Below are 21,411 nucleotides of genomic sequence, written 5' to 3' on the forward strand. Positions count from 1 at the left end.
AAAACGCACTTTTCTGAAGGATTAAAAAAACTTGAAAAGCGATTGACCAAGTGTATAGAGCTCCAAGGAGATTATGTTAAAAAATAAAAAAAAAATTTACCCCAAAAAAATTGTTTTTATACTTCATTCTAAGGACTTATTGAACTACCCTCGTATTAAATATATCGAGATGTATGATTGATTAAAAAAGACTACCTGTAATCCTGCCTCGGCTCCGACTTCCGTCGGACTCTCCTCTTTGGTTTCTCCGTCCCGGTTATCTTGCTCTCGTTGCCTTTGAAGGACTCGCTTCTGGGACTCCGGCGTCTGACCGGGGTGATTGTCGCCTCAATATCGGACGGGATCTCCACTCTCTCGACTTTAATGCCCTTGCTGATTTTTAATTTGAGCCCCGGATCGTCGACGTCGCAGAGCCATTCTGTCGCGTAGGCCTCGTCCGAGCTGCCAGTCTCTTTTTTAATGTTGAGATTCAAGCTCTCGAGGAATTCACTGGGTATCGAGACAGTGGGAATGTTGTAGTTGATTTGCTGCTCATCGCTGCTCCCGAAAGACTCGCGTTTCTGGATCTCGCCATTGATGCTCTCGGAATCGAGGGGACTCACGTAGAGAGAATCCGCGAGGATTATGTTCGAGCCGTCGTTGTGCTGCTGGATCGCATTTAAATTTGGATCGAGAGAATTGAAGTTTCGCAGAATACGAGTGCAGTTTTCATTCTCATTCTCATTATCATTTTCATGCTCCTCCTCGCACTCCTCCTGGAGGGGGTGCTCTTTTATTTCGATGGAGCAATAACTGTCGGACTCGGCTGCGAGGTGCTCGACGTCGGGGCTGGATGCTTCTAGGATTTCATTTTTTATCTGCACTTCCTTCTTGATAAAGACTGTTGAGAAGTCGAGATTGCGGTCGCCAATTCTTAGGTCAGCCTGGGATACTTCCATTTCCTTTCAAACAATGCATTCGACGGAGTTTCTACTGAAAGATCAGCTCATTTTCAATCTGGGACAACATATAATTGAGCTGGAGGTTTACAGGATGGGAGTTTTAATCGAAGAAATCAATTCCCGATTTTTGCCCGGCTCGCAAACATTTTACAGGGTCAATAAAAAATTTAAAAAAGCGCGTCTATGGTGCGCATCTGTTGAATCTCGACCTCGCTGAAGTTTGCAACGTTTAGAAAAAACGAATTTACTCGACATTTTTTTAAAGCTTAAAAATTAATCTATTTTGTTGAAAAAATCCTCTTTTTTGGTATAAAAATCCAAATTTAAAATTTGAAAGTTTTAGGTCTCCAGTCCATGAACCAGAACGACCGGAATGAGGCGTTGACCAATCAGATACGTTCCACGGAAATAGTCTCATTCTTGCGCCGAACTGAGCCGAACTCAGCCGAAGTGTTCGAAATTTTTAAGTTCGCGCCAAAAGGCGTTCCGTTTATTTCCGAAGTTGTGAAACACATGAACCGGAATGACCGTAACGCCAATCACAGAGCACCTTTGACAAGTTCCGGTCATTCCGGGTTACGGTTCGGCTCAGTTCGACGCGAGAATGACACTATTCCCGCAAAACGTTTCTGATTGGTCAACGCCTCATTCCGATATCCGGTCATTCTGTTGCATGGACTGGAGACCTTAAATAGGCCTATTTAATGAGCAAAAGTATCCGCAAAAGTTTTAGCCCTCGAGCACCTCCGGAACCCACCCCGGAAACAACCCTATTTCAACCCCTAAAAATAAAAACATCATAAAAAATGACCCAACTTCCAAACCTACGATTTTATTCTTCAGAATCGTTCCAGTTGATGTCAAAAAATACTAAACAAAAGTATCATTGCTCTATCTCTTCCGGAACACCCTCGTTTTCAAACGCCCCCCCCCCCCATATAATAAAAAATCGAAATATTTTTTTTTAAACCCAAAACTTCCAGACATACAATTTTATGCTTTAGAATGGGCCCATGTGATGTCTAAGGATGATAAAAAAAATTTATTCTCTCACCCCTTTCCGAAGACCCTCGTTTTCAACCCCTAAGATAATAAAAAATGTAAACAAATTCCAAAAAATTCTCCAAATTCCAGACCTAAAATATTATGCTTTATAATGGTTCCGTTTGAGGTCCAAGGGTAATAAAAAAAGTTTCATTCTCTTATCACTTCCAGAACACCCTCGTTTTCAACCCCAAAGATAATAAAAAATCGAAATAATTTTTTTTTAAAACCCATAACTTTTAGACCTACAATTTTACGTTTTAGAATGGTTCCATATTATGTCTAAAGCAGGGTGGCCGTTTTAATCGACGAAATAAATTCCCGGTTCTTTTCCGGTTTGCAAACATTTTTCACGGTCTATAAAGAATTTTAAAATTCGAACTCTAAAGCTAAACAATTTTCCACTTGAGGTAATAAAAACTGAGCTGATAATGAAAGCACTTAAAGTGGAACTGTTAAATTTTGAACTTTTAAAATTGAAATTTAAACATTTTTCATTAAAAAATTTTGTATTCAAATGCATTGATCAGCTTTTTGTGTAAAATTCAATGATTCTAGTTAAAAAGTTATTGTTTTATTTAATAATTCATCTTTTAGGTTTAAAAATCAACTATACAAGTTGAAGATTCATAATGTTAGTTGAAAATGTAACTATTACAATAAAAAATTTTACAATTATAATTGGAAAATTCATTCTGTTTTGTTAAAAATTCATCAGCTTGGTAGAAAATTAATCTCTTTCAGTTGAAAATTCAACTCTTTTTTTTTTTAATTGATGTATTTTGTATAAAAGTCGTATTTTGGTAAAAAATTCATCATTTTGTTTGAAAATTCAAATATTCGAATTAAGTATATATCATTTTAGTTAAAAATTAAACTTTTTCGTTGAAAATAAAACTACTTGGTTGGAAATTAGACTTTTTAAATCAAAAAATAATCTTTTTGGTTTAAAACTCATGTATTACGGTTAAAGATTCATCATTTTATTTGAAAATTTATCACTTAGTTAGATTATTTTTTGTGGAAAATTAATTTTTTCAACTGAAAATTTTACTATTCCATTTTTTTGTTAAAAAATGACTTTGTTTGGTCCAGAATTTAACTATCAGGTTGAAAACGGATTTTTCTAAAGTTAAAATTGAACAAGTTTCTGAAAAATTAATCCACTTTGGGGTAAAATCGTATTTTTTGTGAAAAATTAATCTTCTTGGTTTAAAATTCATCTTTTTGCTTAAAAATTCATAGCTTCGGTGAAAAATGACCTATTTTGCTGCAAAAAATTTTTTTCAGCTGAAAATTATTATTTTTTTTTTATTAATGATTTCTAATTAAAGATTCATCATTTTAGTTAAAAATTCAATTATTATGTTGAAAATTGATGTCTTTTGTTTCAAAAATCGCATTTTTTGGTAGAAAATGAATCTTGTTTGAAAATTCATTTTTTAATTGAAAATTCAAATATTTCAGTTAAATATTGATCACAGGATGGCCGTTTTAATCGACGAAATAAATTCCCGGGTATTTTCCGGTTCGCAAACATTTTTCACGGACAATGAAATTTAAAAAAATGGAACACTAAATTTAAAAGTGTTTCATTTAAAAAATTTACATTCAAATGCTCAATAATTTACGCGTATAAAATTAAAGGTACTAACATTTTTCAATATAAAAAAATATAAATCCACATTATCATTTTCAATGCTTTAAATTAAAAAGCAATCAATAAACTTTAAAAATTTAAAAATTATATAATTTTAAGGAATTTTAAGCTAGTAACATTAAATATTGAAAAACTGAAAATTTTTTAAATAAACCCTTCTTGAATTAGAAATTCAATTGTTTTCTTTTTGAAAAGTTTAAAAATCCTTGGAAAGCTTCAAAATTTTGAGAAATCTAGAAGTTGTTTTAAATTTTTTTTAAATTTAAAATTATTTTAGAAATTTCTTCAGAACTCTAAATATCTGTCAACATTAATTGAAGTTAATTGAAGTTAAAGATTCTTTACTTCTAAATATTTGATTTAAATTTACTTGTCTTAATTAAAAATTCGAATATTGCTAAATATTCAATAATTATTTTTTAAATTAAAAATTAAAAATTGAATGGGTTAAAAATTAAATATTTTCGACTGAAACAATATTAAAAATTTTTAAAAAACCCTTTAATTAAGAATATATTATGAAATTATTTTCAAGTTGAAATAAGACTTTCAAATTGAAACCGTTTCAGTTTTTACGCTAAAATCTGAAAATTCTTAAATTTTAAACTGATTTAAAACTGTTTTTGTTCACTTTTTATTACTTAATGTACAGATAAATAAAAAAAATTGATTTATTTATAAAATAAAAATGTTTTTTATCCCAAATTTTCAACATCAAAGGATTTTATTTTTTGTTTGTTCTAGTTTTTAAGAAAGCATTTAAAAATTCTTTAGATTAAAAATCTTTTATCGAATCCTGTGTATTTTGACCAAAAAGTGGAAATTTTAATTTTTTATTATTTTTTGTACAATCAAAATTTCAGTCAATTTTTCCAGAAATTTAAAATACATGAATTAAGGCTGATTTATTAAAAGGTTAACTTATGGCTTATTTTTTCGGAAAAACATTTTCTACACCTCTACTGATTCCAATTTTAAAAATAAATAAATAATCTTAAAATATAATTATTTTCTTAAGAAATTTTTTTGACAAAATTGTACTATTTAGAGCCAGAGAAGAAGCCATAAAAGCCATAGATAAATTTACTTACAAAATTGGAAAGAGTAGAGTTGTAGAGAATGTTTTCCCGGAAAAAATAAGCAGTCAGTTGCAAAAAAAATGGTTAAAATTAATGTATTTTTTTGGTGAATTTTAACATTTTTTATAAAAAATGTTTTTTTTTTTGGAATAACATCAGTTACAATACTTTGATTCTTAAAATCATAGAAAAACTATTTTTTCAGATATCTTTTGGCACAACAACTACCTGAATTAAAAAATGTTTATTCAATTGCTCAATAATTTTAATTTAAAAAATGGAAGGTAAAACACTTTTCAACTCGAAAATTTTAAATGAAATTCGAATAAACTGCAAAATTTAGAATTTCTAACTTTTAAAAATTAATGAGTTCAAAGATTCAGATTCAATTCTAAAAATATAAATCCAGGTTATCATTTTTAATTTTCTAAATTAAGGAATCGATGAACTTTAACATTTTCAAAATTATATCATTGTAAACGATTTTTAAGCTAGAAACGTTAAAAATTGAATTTTTTTTTAACTGAAGACTTGTAAAGTTAGAACTGAAATTATTTTCATCTTAAGAAGTTTAAACATTGCATTATTTTTTTTACAAATAATAAGTTTTCAATTCCTATTTAAACACAAAAATTGCAAAATTTCAATTACCAATTAATTTTTTAAAAATAAATGAACAGTCAAATATAACTAAATATCAATAATTATTCTTTTTCTCAATTAAAAAATTTAAAATTGAATTGGTTAAAATTTGAATATTTTAGACTGAAACAATATTATAAATCTAATAAAAGTCTTTAAATACGAATATATTATTATAAATGTATTTTAAAGTTGAAACGGACTTAGAATGGTTTTGACAAATCAATTATTGTTCCCTTTTAAAAATTATTTATTTATATTAACATTAGATAAACTAAAAAAGGTTTTTATACAAAATTTGCAACTTTAAACGCTTTTAATTTTTAATTATTTAAGTTTTTTAAGTTAAGAAAATCAATGGTCAACCGAAAAATACGAATTTTTTTAACTAAAAAAGAACATTTTTCAACCAAAAATTGAACAATTAAATTTTTAGTTCAAAAATCAATGTACAACCAAAATATCATTTTTTAACTAAAATTATGGAATATTAAACTAGAATAGTATTTTTATTTTCAGTTTAAGACAAAAATTATTTTCAACCAAAGAAGAAACAAATTTTCAAAAAAAAATAGTTGAATTTTCTGTAAAAAATTCCTTTTCATCCAAAGAAATGTATTTTTAATTAAAATGATGAATCTTGAATTAAAAAAATAATGTTAAACAAAAGAATTTATATTTCAAACAAATACATTTATTTATAATCTAAAATATGAGTTTTTAACTAAAATACTAAAAAAACTCGATTTTTTAAAAACAAAATACGTGAATTTTCAACTTAAAAAGACAAATTTACAAGAAAATTATTAAATTTTGAACTAAAAAGGGTCAATTTTCAACCCAAAATGGAACGGTAAAATGAACGGGGATTTTTAATTTTATACCTACCAAAAAGATGAATTTTCTACAAACAAAATTAATCGTCTACGAAAAAAGACGGATTTTCCACAAATTACAGGAATTTTCAAAAAAATAGAACGGTTGAATTTTCCGTTCAAATTCTAATTCTCAGACAACAAAAATCCAATTTTTAGAAAAATTGTTTAATTCTTTAATAGAAAAGTTGAATTTTTATTTGCAATTTTTTTCAAGAGAGATTTTAGTAGAAAATTTAACTCTTTGGTGGAAAATTTACATTTTTCGATAAGAATTCATATTCCTTCGTTCCAGGTTTTACCATTTTTATTGAAAAATAAACCATATGGTTAAAAAATAACTTTTTTGGCGACAATTGGACAAAAAATCTTTATTGAAAATTTCACTCTTTTGTTAAAATTTCGTATTTTTGGCTTGAAAATTCATCTCTTTTGACGGAATTTAAATGAAAATTAAACTAATTAGTTAAAAACTGATCTATTCTGTTAAAAATTTAATATTTATGCTTGAAAAATTATGAATTTATAGCGTTTTAAATCGAATTTAATCTTGCAGCCACAATAATATCTTTAAAAGAATTTATTCCCCTATTTTCGTAAAAAAAATCTCATTATTTCTCCTGTTTTTACGACATTTGATCTGTTTCTGAATATTTTTAACTCTAGAATTACACTATTTATTATTTATTATTATTATTTAATATTTATTTAATACAATATTAATGGAACGATTTAATATTTATTTGCTTACTGTTGAAGACACTTTTTCCGTTTGATGTGCCATGTATTATGGGAAGAAAGAGACTGTGCTCGCTGTAATTCATTTTTAGGGTTTCATAGATGAAACCCTAAAATATCGAAGCGTATGGCTTTCTGACAATCATTATTTGAAGTTACTAGCCTCATGATTATTCAAATCATTAAAATTGATTTATTATCCTAATTAATTTAAAATTAGGATCATTTTTTAAATCTCATTCTACATTCATTCTATTTTTTATTTTAACAAAATTAACTGCATAAAATTTATAACTTTTAAAAAATCGATTTTCTAATATTTATACAGAATATTGTCACTAAAATAAAAAAGAATGTCTTATACCTTATCACGTACTCAGATTTTAATTTCCTAACATTGAGAATATAAACGATTTAAAGATACATAATAAAACACTTTTTAAATATTAAGAGTTTTAAAAATGTTTACAACAATAATTAGTAATTAATAATTTCGAACTAAAAGAAAAAGGGTAATATTTCGAATTTTTTCGAATTTTGAAACTGGATCATTTAGAATTCAAAGTAATTTAGATTTTATTATTTCTAATTAAAAGCGTTTCAAATTGTATAATTTAAAATATAAAACTTTGGAATATAAATAATTTTAAATTAGAAGCGATTCAAGTTAGATGATTATAAATTGTAAATTAAATCGAATGTTTCAAAATCAAATGATTCTCTAATTACAACAATTTTATTAAATAAAAAATAATAATTTATCATTAAAATTGATGACATCATTTCTCTAATATCAAAAAATAAAGTCATCGTCATTTTCACCACTTAAAACGGAAGATTTTTCAATTATGAACCTTTAATCATTAAGAATTGAAAAATGTCTAAAATTTTTATTAAAAGGAAATTTAATTTAGGGTAAATTAAAATCGTTTAAAACTTAAAAAATTCTAAATATTCATTCTGCTCTTCAAAATTCAACCATTTCAATTTTAAATATTTAACTCGAAATTGTTTTTTTTTTCAATTTGAGTTTGAAATGTCCTAACACTTTTTCATTTTTAAGACTTGAATTTGCCAAATTATTTTCTTAATTTTTCCTTGTTTTAAAATTTAAAAAATTTAAGAAACCAGACAATTTTATGCGTTTAAAATTGAAAAGTTTAAAATTTTTTTAATGATTTGAACCAAAAAAAGATGACTTTTCTACCTGAAGAGATGAATTTCAAACAAAAATATGAAATTTAAATTTTGGGAAAAAAAAACACGAATATTCAACAAATTAGTCAAATTTAAAAAATAAAAAAAATATCAATTTTCAATCTGAAACGGAAAAATTACATTTTCAGTTGAAAAAACTAATTTCAAACAAAAAAATGAACGAATTTTCAACTAGGAAGTTGAATTTTCAACAAAAAAATAAGAATTTTCCACAAATTATATGAATTTGCAATCAAACAGTTAAATTTTCAAATAAAAAATATTAGTTTTAAACCAAACATGTTAATGTAAAATTACTAATACAAAATTTAATTTAAAAAAAAATCAACAACATAGTCAAATTTTCAACTAAAATCATAAATTTTTCAGCAAAAAAGAAACTGTTGAAATTTCCAGCCAAAAGACGAATTTTCTGTAAAACGGTCGAATTTTCTACCAAAAAACACCAATTTTCAAATAAGAATGATCAATTTTCACCCGAAGAGATTAATTTTCAACTAAAATTATGAATTTCCATAATTAATTTTTTTCAACTAAAAATTGAACTATTTAATTTTGAATTTAAAATTGATCTTTTTAGTTGAAAGTTAACTTTTATGATAGAAAATTGAACTATCTTATCAAAAATTCGTTTTTGTTTTTGAAAGATATTTTTTTAACTAAAAAATTAACCAGTTCCATTTTTATTTAAAATTTTAAATCAAATATTTCAGTTTACATCTGAAAAAGAAAAATTTTTAATAAAAAATGGAATGGTTAAATTTCTAGTTAAAAAAAAATTTCAACAACAAGAAAAACACATTTTCCACACAATCGTTCTATTTCTAATAAAATATATAAATTTTCAACAAAAATGTGAATGCGAAGAAAATTAATTTTCAATAAATTAATTGCATTTTCCACAAAATATTTCAATTTTTATCTGGAAAAGATCAATTTTCACCAAAAATTGAATAGTTAGATTTTTAGTTACAAAACAAAAATCATTTTTACAAAAAAAAAAAAATAATTAAAAAAATTACATTTTCCACGAAATAAATCAACTTTCAACTTAAAAAAATAATTTTGAACTAATGATGATAATTTCCCATACACACACACACAAAGAATTTTAAATGAAATACATGAATTTTCATCTAATAAAGATCAATTTTAAACCAAAAACAAAATATATAGTTAAATTTCACAAAAAAAATAATTTTCCACAAAATATTTTAATTTTCCAACAAATAAATGAAATTTTAACTAAAAATATGAATCTACAACTAAAAAAAAAGAAAATAATTTTCATAAAATTACATAGATTTTGAACAAAATATGTAGTGGAATTTTTGTCTGCAAAAATATCAATTTTTAAGCAAATAAGGAATTTTAAGTAAAAAAATTTGTTTTAATCAAATAAAATTTCCGCAAACAACAACAACAAACGAATTTTAAAGAAATATCTAATTTTACGAAAGCGATAAATTTTTAACTATGAAAATTAATTTTCTACGAAAAAAAAACGAATTTTCAAAGTAATCGTTGAATTGTCAAGAAACTAAAGGAAAAATTTAACAAAAATCAAATTTTTATTTAAAACTTACCTTTTTCATATTCTCAGAAGAGAAGGTATTAGATTTGTGTAAAATCTGACCCCCCACGTTTTTGTCAAATGCCCAAGTTTCGAGACCCTCTTAACCAGAAAAACAGGTTTTTACGAATGTGTCTACGTGTCTGTCTGTGACTCTGTATGTAGGTCTGTCTGTGCGCACGATTGCTTTTAAAGAATTAATCTATTAGAATGGCCTTTCGTACACTCTTTTAGTGTCGGAAACTGAAGGTCGATTTCATAAGTCAGCTATTTTTGATAAAAAATAAAAAAGTTAGAGGATTTTCAACATTTTTTAGGATTGAAAAATTCTATGCAATGCCATTCTTAGTGCTCGGAAAGTTGTTGAACAATCGAACACTAAAGCTGAAAATCTTTCCATGTGAATTTTGAACGTTTAAAATTTCAGTTTCAAAGTTTTTTAATTTAAAAATTTGTATTGTAACATTAAAAATTAATTTTTTTTCAACTGAACACTTCTTAAATCAGAATTTAAATGATTTTTTTATTTAATTTTAAATAGTTTAAGAAATCGTTGAAAAGCTTGCAAATTTTAAAACATTTCTTTAAAATTTTGAAGTACGAATTCTGAAAAGATTTTTAGTTAATTTAAAACTTGAAATGATAGCCTAATTTAAAACAAAATGTAGATTTTTGCAGATTTTAAACAAAAAAATTAGAAGTTTTTCAAGAACTGTGAAAGACTTCAAAAGAATAAAAACATTTTCTTAAGATTCCTATGAAATTGAAAAATAATTTTTCATTTTTTAAAATTATTTTAAGAGAATATTGAAAAAGTTTTTCAAAGATTTAAACAAAATTTTCAAAAAAGATTCTAGAACATTTTAAGAAAACTTTCTGAAATTTGCATGATAATTTTTAATTTTTTAAAACCCCTAAATATCTCTTAAAATTACTCGAATTTTTTTCTACAAATGTTCATTTGCAAATTATAAATGAAAATTTAAAAATTTCACTCACAAATTAATCTCTTTTTTAATTACAACAATTAAAATTGTAACATTCAAAGTTTAAACATTAAAATTAAAACAAAGTTAAAAAATTCATAAAAAATTTTTGTTTAATCCTTAAATTAAGAATATATTATTATGAAGTAATTTTTATGTTAAAAATAGTTTATAAACTTTCAGTCACACGTTCACATTTATTTATTGATTAAGACTTTCAAATTTAAAAGTTTTGACGTTAAAATCTGAAAATTCTTAAATTTCGAACGGTTTAAAATCGTTTTGTTCACTTTTTATTACTTAAAGTACAGAAAAATTACAAAAAAAATTATATATTTATCAAATAAAAATGTCTTTTATCCAAAATTTTCAACATCAAAGGCTTTTATTTTTATTTTTTCAAGTCTTTAAGAAAGCATTTAAAAATTCTTCAAATTAAAAATGTAAACTTTAAAATAAAAGATTTTAAATTTCATTCATTTCTTTTTTATATAACGAGTAGTTTTTATTTTATTCGTAAAAAAACGACATAGAAAATTTAAAAAAAATTAAATTTCAGAAAAGACACAAGCTATGAAAAAAACAAGCAAAAGTTGCTCATCAAAAATAGATAAAAAAATAACGTTAAAAATAAGCATTTACGGAAAAACGACAAAAGCTACGAAAAAAGATTAAAAAAAAATTTATTCACCGATAAAAGAGTTACGGATTTGTTATTAATCATTTTTTGATAGGACGCGCAGGTTTTGTCTTGTTTGGGAAAATTAACAAATTAAATTTTTTAAACGACATAATGTACGAAAAAAAGATGAATATAAAAAAATTTTAAACCTAAAAAGAATCTACAAATTTGTTTATTTATACCCTTTTAATAAAACGCGTAGTTTTTGCTTTATTTTTAAAAAACAAAATTTAAAAATTAAGTTTTTAGAAAAACGACACAAATTACGAAAAAAATGAATAAAAAGAAGTTATTTAGTGAGATTTAAATTTTTTATTTTAAAAATAAAAAATTAACTTCTTGGCAAAATGAGAAAAGCTACAATAACATTTTCAACGCTAGGATGCGTATTTTTTGCTTAAATCGTAAAAAAATTGAAAATAAGCAAAATAAATTTGTGGAAAAATAACACAAGATGCAGTAAAATGTTTATTGAAAAATAAATTTTCAATTAAAAAAAATGTTAATAACAAAAAAGAAATTTAAAAAAAAATATATATATTGGACAAAATAGATGAATTTTCAGCAAACAAGATTAATTTTCTACCAAAAAATACGTATTGATGCAAAAACATTGCATTTTCAACAACAAAAAATAATTATCCAACAAAAATCTAATTATTTTTTAAGTAAAAATTGAACTATTCCATTTTTGGTATAAAATGGTTCGTTTTTAATTGAAAAATAAATTATTCAGTTGGAAATTTATTTATTTAATTAGAAATTCGTTTTAATTGGTAGAAAATTCTTCTTCTTGGTTAAAAATTGATCTTTTCAGTTGAAAGTTAATTTTTATGATAGAAATATGAATTATTTTGACAAAAATTCACATTATATTAAATTCATTTCTATATGAAAAATTGAAATATATGTTCAAAAATTCATTTTTTTTCTGTTTCAAAAATAAATTTTCTTCGTTGAAAATCTAACCAGGCCAATTTAAAAAAAAAATAAATTTAAACCAAATTTTTTTTTCAATAAAATCAACAAATAATTAACAAATTTGTTAATATATTCTACCTATGAAATTAAATCTTATCCAAAATGACGAATTTTCAACAAAGAAAAATAATGTTCTACCAAAGAAGACGAATATTCTATAAATAAATAAATTTTTACCAAAAACAAAAACCAATTTTCAATAAAATAGCTCTATTTCCCAACAAAGAAATGAAATTTTAACTGAAAATATGATTTTTCAACCAAGAAGAATAATCTAACAACAAAGAAATTGCGAATTTTTAACCAAATAGTTGAATTTTTAACTCAAAAAGATCAATTTTTCCCCAAAAATTAAATAGTTTAATTACAAGTTAAAAAAAATGTTTGCTACAAAAAACGAATTTGTAATAAAGTATTTCAATAAGTATATTAATTTTGCACTTTAGATTAATATTATTACTTTTTAACAATCGTCGTGCACAATTTCAAAATAATATTTTTTAACGACTTGGTTTTAAGATTCTAATTTAAGAATGCTGCCATTTTTTTATGATGTTTGAAATAGCTTCATTTTCAACGAAAAAAACAATTTTAAACAAAAAATGTAACAGTTAAATTTTCAGTTAAGAAAATGAAAATTCGAAATGAAAATTTCGAGTTAAAAAAATTATATATTACAAAAATAAATAATTTTAAATCAAATAATTGAATTTTCCACCATTCATTCAACAAAGATGAATAATTTTCTACAAATAAAGACGAATTTTTCAATAAAATAATGGTATTTTCAACCAACTGTTGAATTTTTATCTAAAAACAAACAAAATTTCAACAAGATATGTACATAAATTTTCCACTTAATATTTAAATTTTTCCAGAAAAAGAGGCACATTTTATTAACCCAATTTTTGTGGTAAATTCTAAACAAAAATCTAAATTTGTAAAAAAACATGTGAAAAAAAAACGAATTTTCAAAAAATATTTAAATATTTAACCAAAAAGATGAATTTCGGCCAAGAAGATTAATTTACTAACAAAAAAGACGAATTTTTAACAAAATACATGAGTTTTTTCAAACTAATACTTGAATTTTTATCCGACAAAGATCAATTTTCAAAAAAAATAAAAGTTCCTTTTTCGGTTAAAAAAATGAGTTTTTAACCAAAGGAGACAATTTTTTTTACCAAAGGAGACGAATTTTAAAAAAATGTAATGAAATCTCAAACAAGTAGTTTAATATTATATTGAAAAAGATCAATTTCAAACAAAAAATGAAATAGTAATTGTTTAAAATAATCATTTTTACAACAACAAAAACTAATTTTCAATCAAATAGTTGAATTCTCTACAAAAAAATAAAATTTTCACGAAAAAAAGAAATTGCAACCAAGAAGAATAATTTTCAACAAAAAAGACGATTTTTCAATAATATACTCCAGTAAAAAATAAAATTATTTTAAATTTCAATAAAAAACAGAAGGATTCTTAAATTATGTCCTTGAAACTGAGTGGTTAAAAATGATTAACTTTCAAATTGTTAAAAAAAAAATTAAATCATTTAAAAAAAAAAATCATTTTTACAGAAAAAAGGAAAAACAAAAAAAAAAAATGAATTTTCAATCAAATCGTTCAATTCTTCACCAAAGAATTAAATTTTTTACATAAAAATAAATAAATGAAATTGCAACCAAGAAGAATAATTTTGTACAAAAAATACGCATCTTCAATAAATTACTAGTTTTTTCAAAACAAAAAAGTAGAATTTTTTACTAAAAAGATCAAATTGTTGCCAAACCTGAAATAGTTAAATATTCAGTAAAAAAATGAATTTTTCCGAAAAAAATGAATTTTAAACAAAATAAAGAAAACAAAGATCAATTTTCAAAAAATTGATCTTTGTTTTCTTTTATTTTGTTTCAAAAAATTTAATTTTAACAAAAAAAATGAAATTTTTGACAAAAAAGTTACATTTTCCACCAAAGAATGCAATAATTTTAGCTAAAAAGATGAATTTTTAATCAACGAGGAAAAATTTTCTACCAAAGAACACGAATATTAAAAAAAAATTAAATCTCAAACAAATATTTTAATTTTCAATTAAAAAAGATCAATTTCAAACAAAAAATTAAATTATTAGTTAAAACAAATAATATTTCCAAACAAACAAGAAACGAATTTTCAATCAAATTTTTCAATTCTAAACTCAAAAAATAAAATTTTATCGAAAAAAAACTATTTTACAGTTAAGAATTTTTAACAAAGAAGACGAATTTTCAATATAATGCTAGAATTTTCAACCAAATAGTAGAATTTTTATGGAAAAAGATCAAATTTTTAGGAAAACTGAAATAGTTAAATATTCAGTTAAAGAAATTAATTTTTAGCAAAATAAACAACAAATTATTACAAAAAAGTTCCATTTTTAACAGACCTTGAAACTGAGTGTTTCAAAATTAATTATTTTCAAATTGTTGAAAAGAAAAATTAAATTGAATTATTTATAAAAATTATTTTTACGAAAAAAACGAATTTTCAATCAAATAGTTAAATTTTCCACAAAAGAAATGAAATTTTCACGGAAAAAAAATAAATTGCAACCAAGAAGAATAATTTTCTACAAAAAAAATGAATTTAAATGAAATTGTTCAATTTTCCACCAAAGAATTAAAATTTGCACACAGAAAAAATGAAATTGCAGAATAATTTTATACAAAAAAAAACGCAATTTCAATAAAATTCTAGCACTTTTTACTGAAAAGATTAAATTACTACTAAAACTGATATATTTAAATATTCAGTCAAAAAATTAATTTTCAGCATCAAAAAAAAAAGACGAATTTTAAACAAAATAAAAGAAAATAAAGATCAATTTTGAACAATAAATACAAGTTACATTTTCAGTTAAAACAATTTTATCGAAAGAAAAAAAAAAGTATTTTTAACAAAACAGTTACATTTTCCACCAAAGAATGTAATTTTTTTCTAAAAAGATAAATTCTTAAACAAAGAAAAATTTTCTGCCAGAGACGAATATTACAAAAAGAAAATGAAATCTCAAACAAATAATTTAATTTTCAATTGAAAAGCATCAATTTTAAACAAAAAATGAAATAATTAAATTATTAGTCTAAAAAAATCATTTTTACAACCAAAAAAAAAACGAATTTTCAATGAAATAGTTCAATTCTCCACAATAGAAATAAAATTTTAACGAAAAAAAAATTATTTTACAGTCAAGAATAATCATTTCCAACAAAAAAGACGAATTTTCAATCAAATACTAGAATTTTCTACCAAATAGTAGAATTTTTAACTAAAAAAGATCAAATTTTTATAAAACCTCCATTAGTTAAATATTCAGTTAAAAAAAATAATTTTCAACAAAAAAGTTCCATTTTTAACAGAAGAAATACAGTTTTTGCCGTAAAGTAAATTAATTCTGAACAAAAAAAAAAGAGTTTTTAGCAAAATAAAGCATTTTTATGCAAGGGGAACAAGTTATTTTTAAAGATAATTTTATAAGACCATATTTTGACGTACAATAATAATAATGAAAATTACAAAATTTGACACTTCGTAACAAACGCCGATAAACAAAAATTCGACACGAAATAATGTGCAGCCTGGACTAGAATAACTAAAAATCAATATAACCTAGCCTATAAGTTTGATAAAAAGAAACATTTCCTCGGAAACTAATGACTATTTTTGGTAATTGAATAATCAATAAAGGGAAGAATTTGTCAATAAAATAATAACCCCACCTGATTTTCGTCTGCTTGACAGCTGATTTCAAGATGGCACTGTGCTTACTTTTCTTTTCCAGATATAATATCCGCAAAATCTGCTCCGTTCTGCCATTCTTCATTTCCTTTTGCAAACCACCATTGCATATATTTAATTTCTTATTTCTCCACTCACAGATAATTCGTATTTTATGCGATTTTCATCGAAAATTGGAAATTTTGAATACTCCAATTCTTAACACGCCGATCGCAGCCGATCGCGTCATTACATTTATGACAACTTATGACTATACATCTATCTTCCGGTTTGTGAATGCGCATGCGCAATTTGAATTTCCGTTTTGACTTATTCATTTTGCAAAAAGTAGTTTGATAATTTGAGAGTTTTTTAAAACAATTTTTAAACATTCTTAACTATATCATTAGTACTTTAGGTTGCTGTCAGTCTTAAGGGAATACCGTTTTGAGGTTAGATTCGCTTTTCATGAATTATATCGATTATGCCTCTTTTGGCTGTTTCGTTCTCAAATTTGTATGTTTTGAAATACATTACTAACAAAATAACCAAGAAATCTATAAAAAAAAGAAACAAGATTCGAAAATCTACTTTTGAAACCTCCTGCACACTGCAGTCATTATTTGAATCTAATTGCCTTTGCGCATGCGTTTGTTTTTTAAGGTTGTGACGTCATTTGGCAAGATGTCTATATATTGAAGGGAAGCACTAATACAAAAAGCATGAGACGAAGATTTATTTTTTTAATAACTTGGAAAAAAATTATTTTTCGCCGTAAGTGTTTCTGAATTAGTTTTTATTTATTGAAAAATGTATACCATAAGCTAAATATATGAGCTGAAAGATAAAACTGTTGTATAAAAATCATAGATTGGATTATTTAATTATATTTTGAAAAACTAAAACCAATATTTAAATGAATTACATAATGAAATACTTGACGGAATTGGTCAGCGTTGTAGCACTTACTTGAAATGATTAATTTTGTTTTGTTATTAGTAATAGCTTCTTACATCAAATAATAATTTAAAGTCCAAAAAGATATTAAAAATAATTTTAAAATAATATTTGTAATAAAAAAGGTATGCCTTCCTACAAAATTAAAATCAATTATTTATTTTTAAGGAATACAACTCAAATCATTCGATTACGTTTCAATTAATAAGTTTATTTTGTGATCAAAGAATTAGTTCTAATATTATAAGAACAATTATTGGGATCTGAAACACGGCGATGCGCCATCTGGTGGCTAAAGTTGGTTCCAACATAACGGGGTCGTTTTCAAATGGCTGTGTGCTATGCCGGTGATATTTAGAGTAGAATATAAATATATATTTTGAATGCTACGATTTAAATCATCAAATTAAAAAGAAAAGTTCGATAATACTAAAATAGACGATCTAGGTACGAAATTTAGTCCGAGGAAAAGCAAAAGTAAAAGATTTTGCTCTGTTTCCAGATGTTCAAGCAAGGCTCGGAAAAACCTAGATGTTAGGTTTGATCAATTTTCCTTGCCTAAAAAAGGTTTGGTTAAAGTGATTAATAAAATGGAAAATGTTCTAAAACTGGGGAAGAGGGTAACCTCAAACATGTGTGTTTGTTCTCTGCATTTTAAAAGTGAGAATTACTCATTTCGAACAGGTAAGTACACATTGATTTCTAGAGCGAAATATATTTTCTGATATTATGAATTTATAAATAATTTAGATATACCATTTGAGTCATCTTGATTATCCATAATTTTATTACATAACTTAAAAAATTTGATGGAAACTAATTACAAGTTCTCCAAAATACATGAAGCAAAATCGTTTTTTTTTTAATACATATTGAACATATTTTGAAAACTTGAGTTTTGCCTGGCTGAAGTTTTTTCCAAAACTGCCAAGAAAATATTAATATTATTATCAGAGTGAATAATTTCCTTCTTTGTATAAAAAAAAACATGCTTTATTATGATCTGAAAATGTATTTTTTGTAGATTGCAGTGCAGGGGAGAGGTACTTAAAACTGGCACCGCAAACTGGACTATTGTAAACAAAAAGCAATTATCTTTATGCTCGTTTGATCATCCGGCTGTTTAACACAAAATAATATGTGTCCAGACTGCAGAGTGTAACACCTGTTCTCCTTCCACAAAATTTATACACGAAGAGTGGATAACGTGAATCTATAAATTTCAGCAATGCTGAGCGACATCTTCGACATACGAAGCAGGAAAAAACGATTAAAATTCACTAATAACACAATGTATCAGTTGCAAAGTGACCCCTTTGTGGCCGGCCATCTTTGTTTTAATTCCCCTTCTGACGTCATGATTTTAGATCCCAATACAATTTTTTTGTACATTCAATCATTTTAAATAAGTGCGCCAATGGTAACCAATCGAGTTGTTGATGTGACGCATGCGCTTGTTGAAAAACTGTAGAGATTTTTGATTGGCTTCAGCAGACTCTAAATTAAAAGAGACTGGCCAGTTATTTGAATCAGTGTGAAAAATGGCCGCACCAATGGGTGGGTACGCGGGAAAAGGGTGGATTTAAATCCTTCCTTTTTTTCTACATTCTCATAATTTATGATTGAGAATATATTAGAATTGTCGGAGATTTGACACTACAGTTTTTCAACCGATCTCCACGTTTCGAGACAGCCTGAATCTTAAAATTGAGTTTTTACGATGGCGTCTGCCTGTGTCTGCCCGACCGTCCGTCCGTAAACACGATAACTCTCGAAAAAATGAACGGATCAAATCGATCTTTGGCACAATTTTTGTAGGTCCTAAAAGAAAAGACGTGTTCATTAACCACCATTTTGGAGACCAAATTGTTTCTGAATTAAAAAATTCTATAGACGGATATTTATAGTATTAAAAAAGAAGATAAAAATTTTAAGCCAAACATCGTACGATATGAAAAAAAGCCAGGACAAGAAAAATATTGCTTTTTGAAAGTCCTACAAGATTATTACAACAAATTTTTGGATTTTCTTGGAAAATCGAAAGTTCAAATTTTCATTGTACAAAAAATAATGAAAATTATGGACATAGGAAATACGGGACTAGGCATGCTATTGCGGGGTTGATGCAATTAGGGGGGAGGTCCCCCATCTTTATGTCCCGCGACCAACATGGCAGCGCCCACATGTATATATTTTTTTGCACAGTTTCCCTACCGATAGAAATCTCAGTGTATTCTCAGGCGAAATAGCCTGGCCGGTTTGAGACTACATGCAATCCAGTAAGCACCAAATTTGTCGACGTCTTCACGACATCGTTACGACATCCTATGTCCACGCCGTTACCGTGTCCTTACTATATCGTAAAGACATCGCTGGATCATACGGCATATTTACGATATCGTAAAAAAGCCTTAACGACATGGACATAGGAGGTCGTAAAGTTGTCGTAAAGATGTCGTAACAATGTCGTAAAGACGTCGCCAATTTGAATGATTTAGTTTCAGAGATAGTCAGAGAGATTTGGGTTATTTTCAAGGTCTTTTAAAGTGGTCCTTCTAAGAGTGATGCGACGGTAATATAATGTTCCTTTTGTATTCGTCACGTACCATGTGGACAGAGTTATTTACAGTAGTTGGTCGTCGCTAACCCGACTCTCCCTTTTTAAATTTCTCTTCAAATTATTACCACTTTTTTTCTTTATTGATGAATTTTCTCATTATACTTATTTATAATTATAACTTATATACTAATATACAATTTTCTAGCTGAATTGAAAAATGTTGTCTTTTTGGCTTATCTAATTTCATTTACGAGAAACGTTGTATTAATTCCAATCTTAAACATTAAAAAAAAGTTAGATATTTGAAATCATCCAAACCCGTAGATTCCGAATTATTATGTTTTAGACTGTTAACTATGAAATGTAAAAAAAATTCATTTCTAAATTTTAATCCGAAAGCTTAACAAAGGACCCTTATTGAGTGTAGTCTACTCTATTGATATAGCCTCTCTGCTTGTTATTTATGATCGAATTATTATTTCAATTTCAGCTTCTCTGCTTGTTATTTATGATCGTATTTTTATTTTTATTTCAGAAAGGACAATTTAAAGCCTTTAAAACATTGAAACGAGCTACCTGGACCTTTAAATATATCTACCTGAGTGCCTGCGGAGAATTTCTTAGAGCTTCTCAGAGCCTTGAAAATTTTAGCATATACTCTGAGATTTTTATCGGTAGGGTTGTCAGCAAAAAACGCTCGTGCGCATAGTGAAGTGACACATCGTAAGATTGCGGCTCTCCCCACACATGGAATTCTCCCTTCCCCTTGAAATCAACTCCGCCCGCCCAAGTTAGGATGGCATGCCTAGTCCCGTGTTTCCTATGTCTATGATGAAAATTAAAAAACTCCATTTTGTGTTCAAACTAGGTAGAATACCAAAAAAGATGAATTGACAAAAATTGTGATCCCAAAAAAGATCTACATATTCGTTAATATTTACTTATTGATTGGACGCGTATTTTTTGTTTTATTCGTGAAAAATAACATTGAAAATAAAAAAAGATAAAAAATTGGTAGAAAAACGACCAAAGTTACGAAAAAAAGATGGAACAAATCCTGTTTACAAATAGCTGTCGGAAATCGAGCGCGCAGCGCGAGTGTTACGATGAGAATATGTATCTCAAAGCCTACAGAGCTTTGAGAAACTTAATCTTTAACTATACTTGCTTAAGTAAAAAATTCAGAATATGAAGACGCATACAAATACGGCGATCTGAAAGAGATTTTTTTTTACAGCTTCATTGAAGCATTCAAAATGAAAAGAATAAGTATCTGAGCGCGAAACGCGAGATTCATCAGAAACATGCTCAAATTACATCGGTGAAATCACATTTTAGAAATGATATTGTGAAGTCAAATCATAGAAAAACATTTTAAAAGTGCTTTTAAAATTTCAACTCGGAAAATTGAGCTTATAAATAGTTAGGATATAAAAGTAATTTTTGAATTGAGAAAATTCAATTGTAGAACATTAATTTTGAAGACGACAGTTATCACAATATTTTTATTCACAAAATATAATTGGGAATTAAAATTGAAAAATTTTCGATTTTATGTAGTTATCTTAATTGTGTCAATGTGATTTGACACTTTAATTGCGAATTACATTTGTTGTTAATCTTCTACAAACGCTGTAAGGTTCAGTAACACATTTCAACAGGTAATAAAAAAGAGTTTTGTAAAGTTGTTTAGTACAAAATAATTAAGAATTA

At 25.7% G+C, this 21,411-nt stretch overlaps 1 protein-coding gene across 4 annotated transcripts in view; it reads right to left on the bottom strand.

The window, feature by feature from the left end:
• Positions 1-16,410, bottom strand: part of LOC117179085 (inner centromere protein-like) — a 35,144-nt gene extending 18,734 nt beyond the window's left edge. For 2 of the 4 annotated variants that reach the window (XM_033370734.1, XM_033370731.1), the window contains exons 1-2: positions 16,184-16,410; positions 196-972 (exon numbers count right to left, since the gene is read on the bottom strand). In XM_033370734.1, coding sequence (XP_033226625.1) covers positions 196-938 — 743 coding nt within the window. In that variant the 5' untranslated portion in view covers positions 939-972; positions 16,184-16,410. Of the gene's footprint in view, positions 1-195; positions 973-6,992; positions 7,012-16,183 lie in introns of those variants that run through there. The other 2 variants (XM_033370732.1, XM_033370733.1) reach the window with 2 other exon arrangements.
• Between the last annotated feature and the right edge of the window lie 5,001 nt (positions 16,411-21,411).

This window comes from Belonocnema kinseyi, chromosome 8 (genome assembly GCF_010883055.1).
Source record: "Belonocnema kinseyi isolate 2016_QV_RU_SX_M_011 chromosome 8, B_treatae_v1, whole genome shotgun sequence".
NCBI classification, from domain to species: domain Eukaryota; kingdom Metazoa; phylum Arthropoda; class Insecta; order Hymenoptera; family Cynipidae; genus Belonocnema; species Belonocnema kinseyi.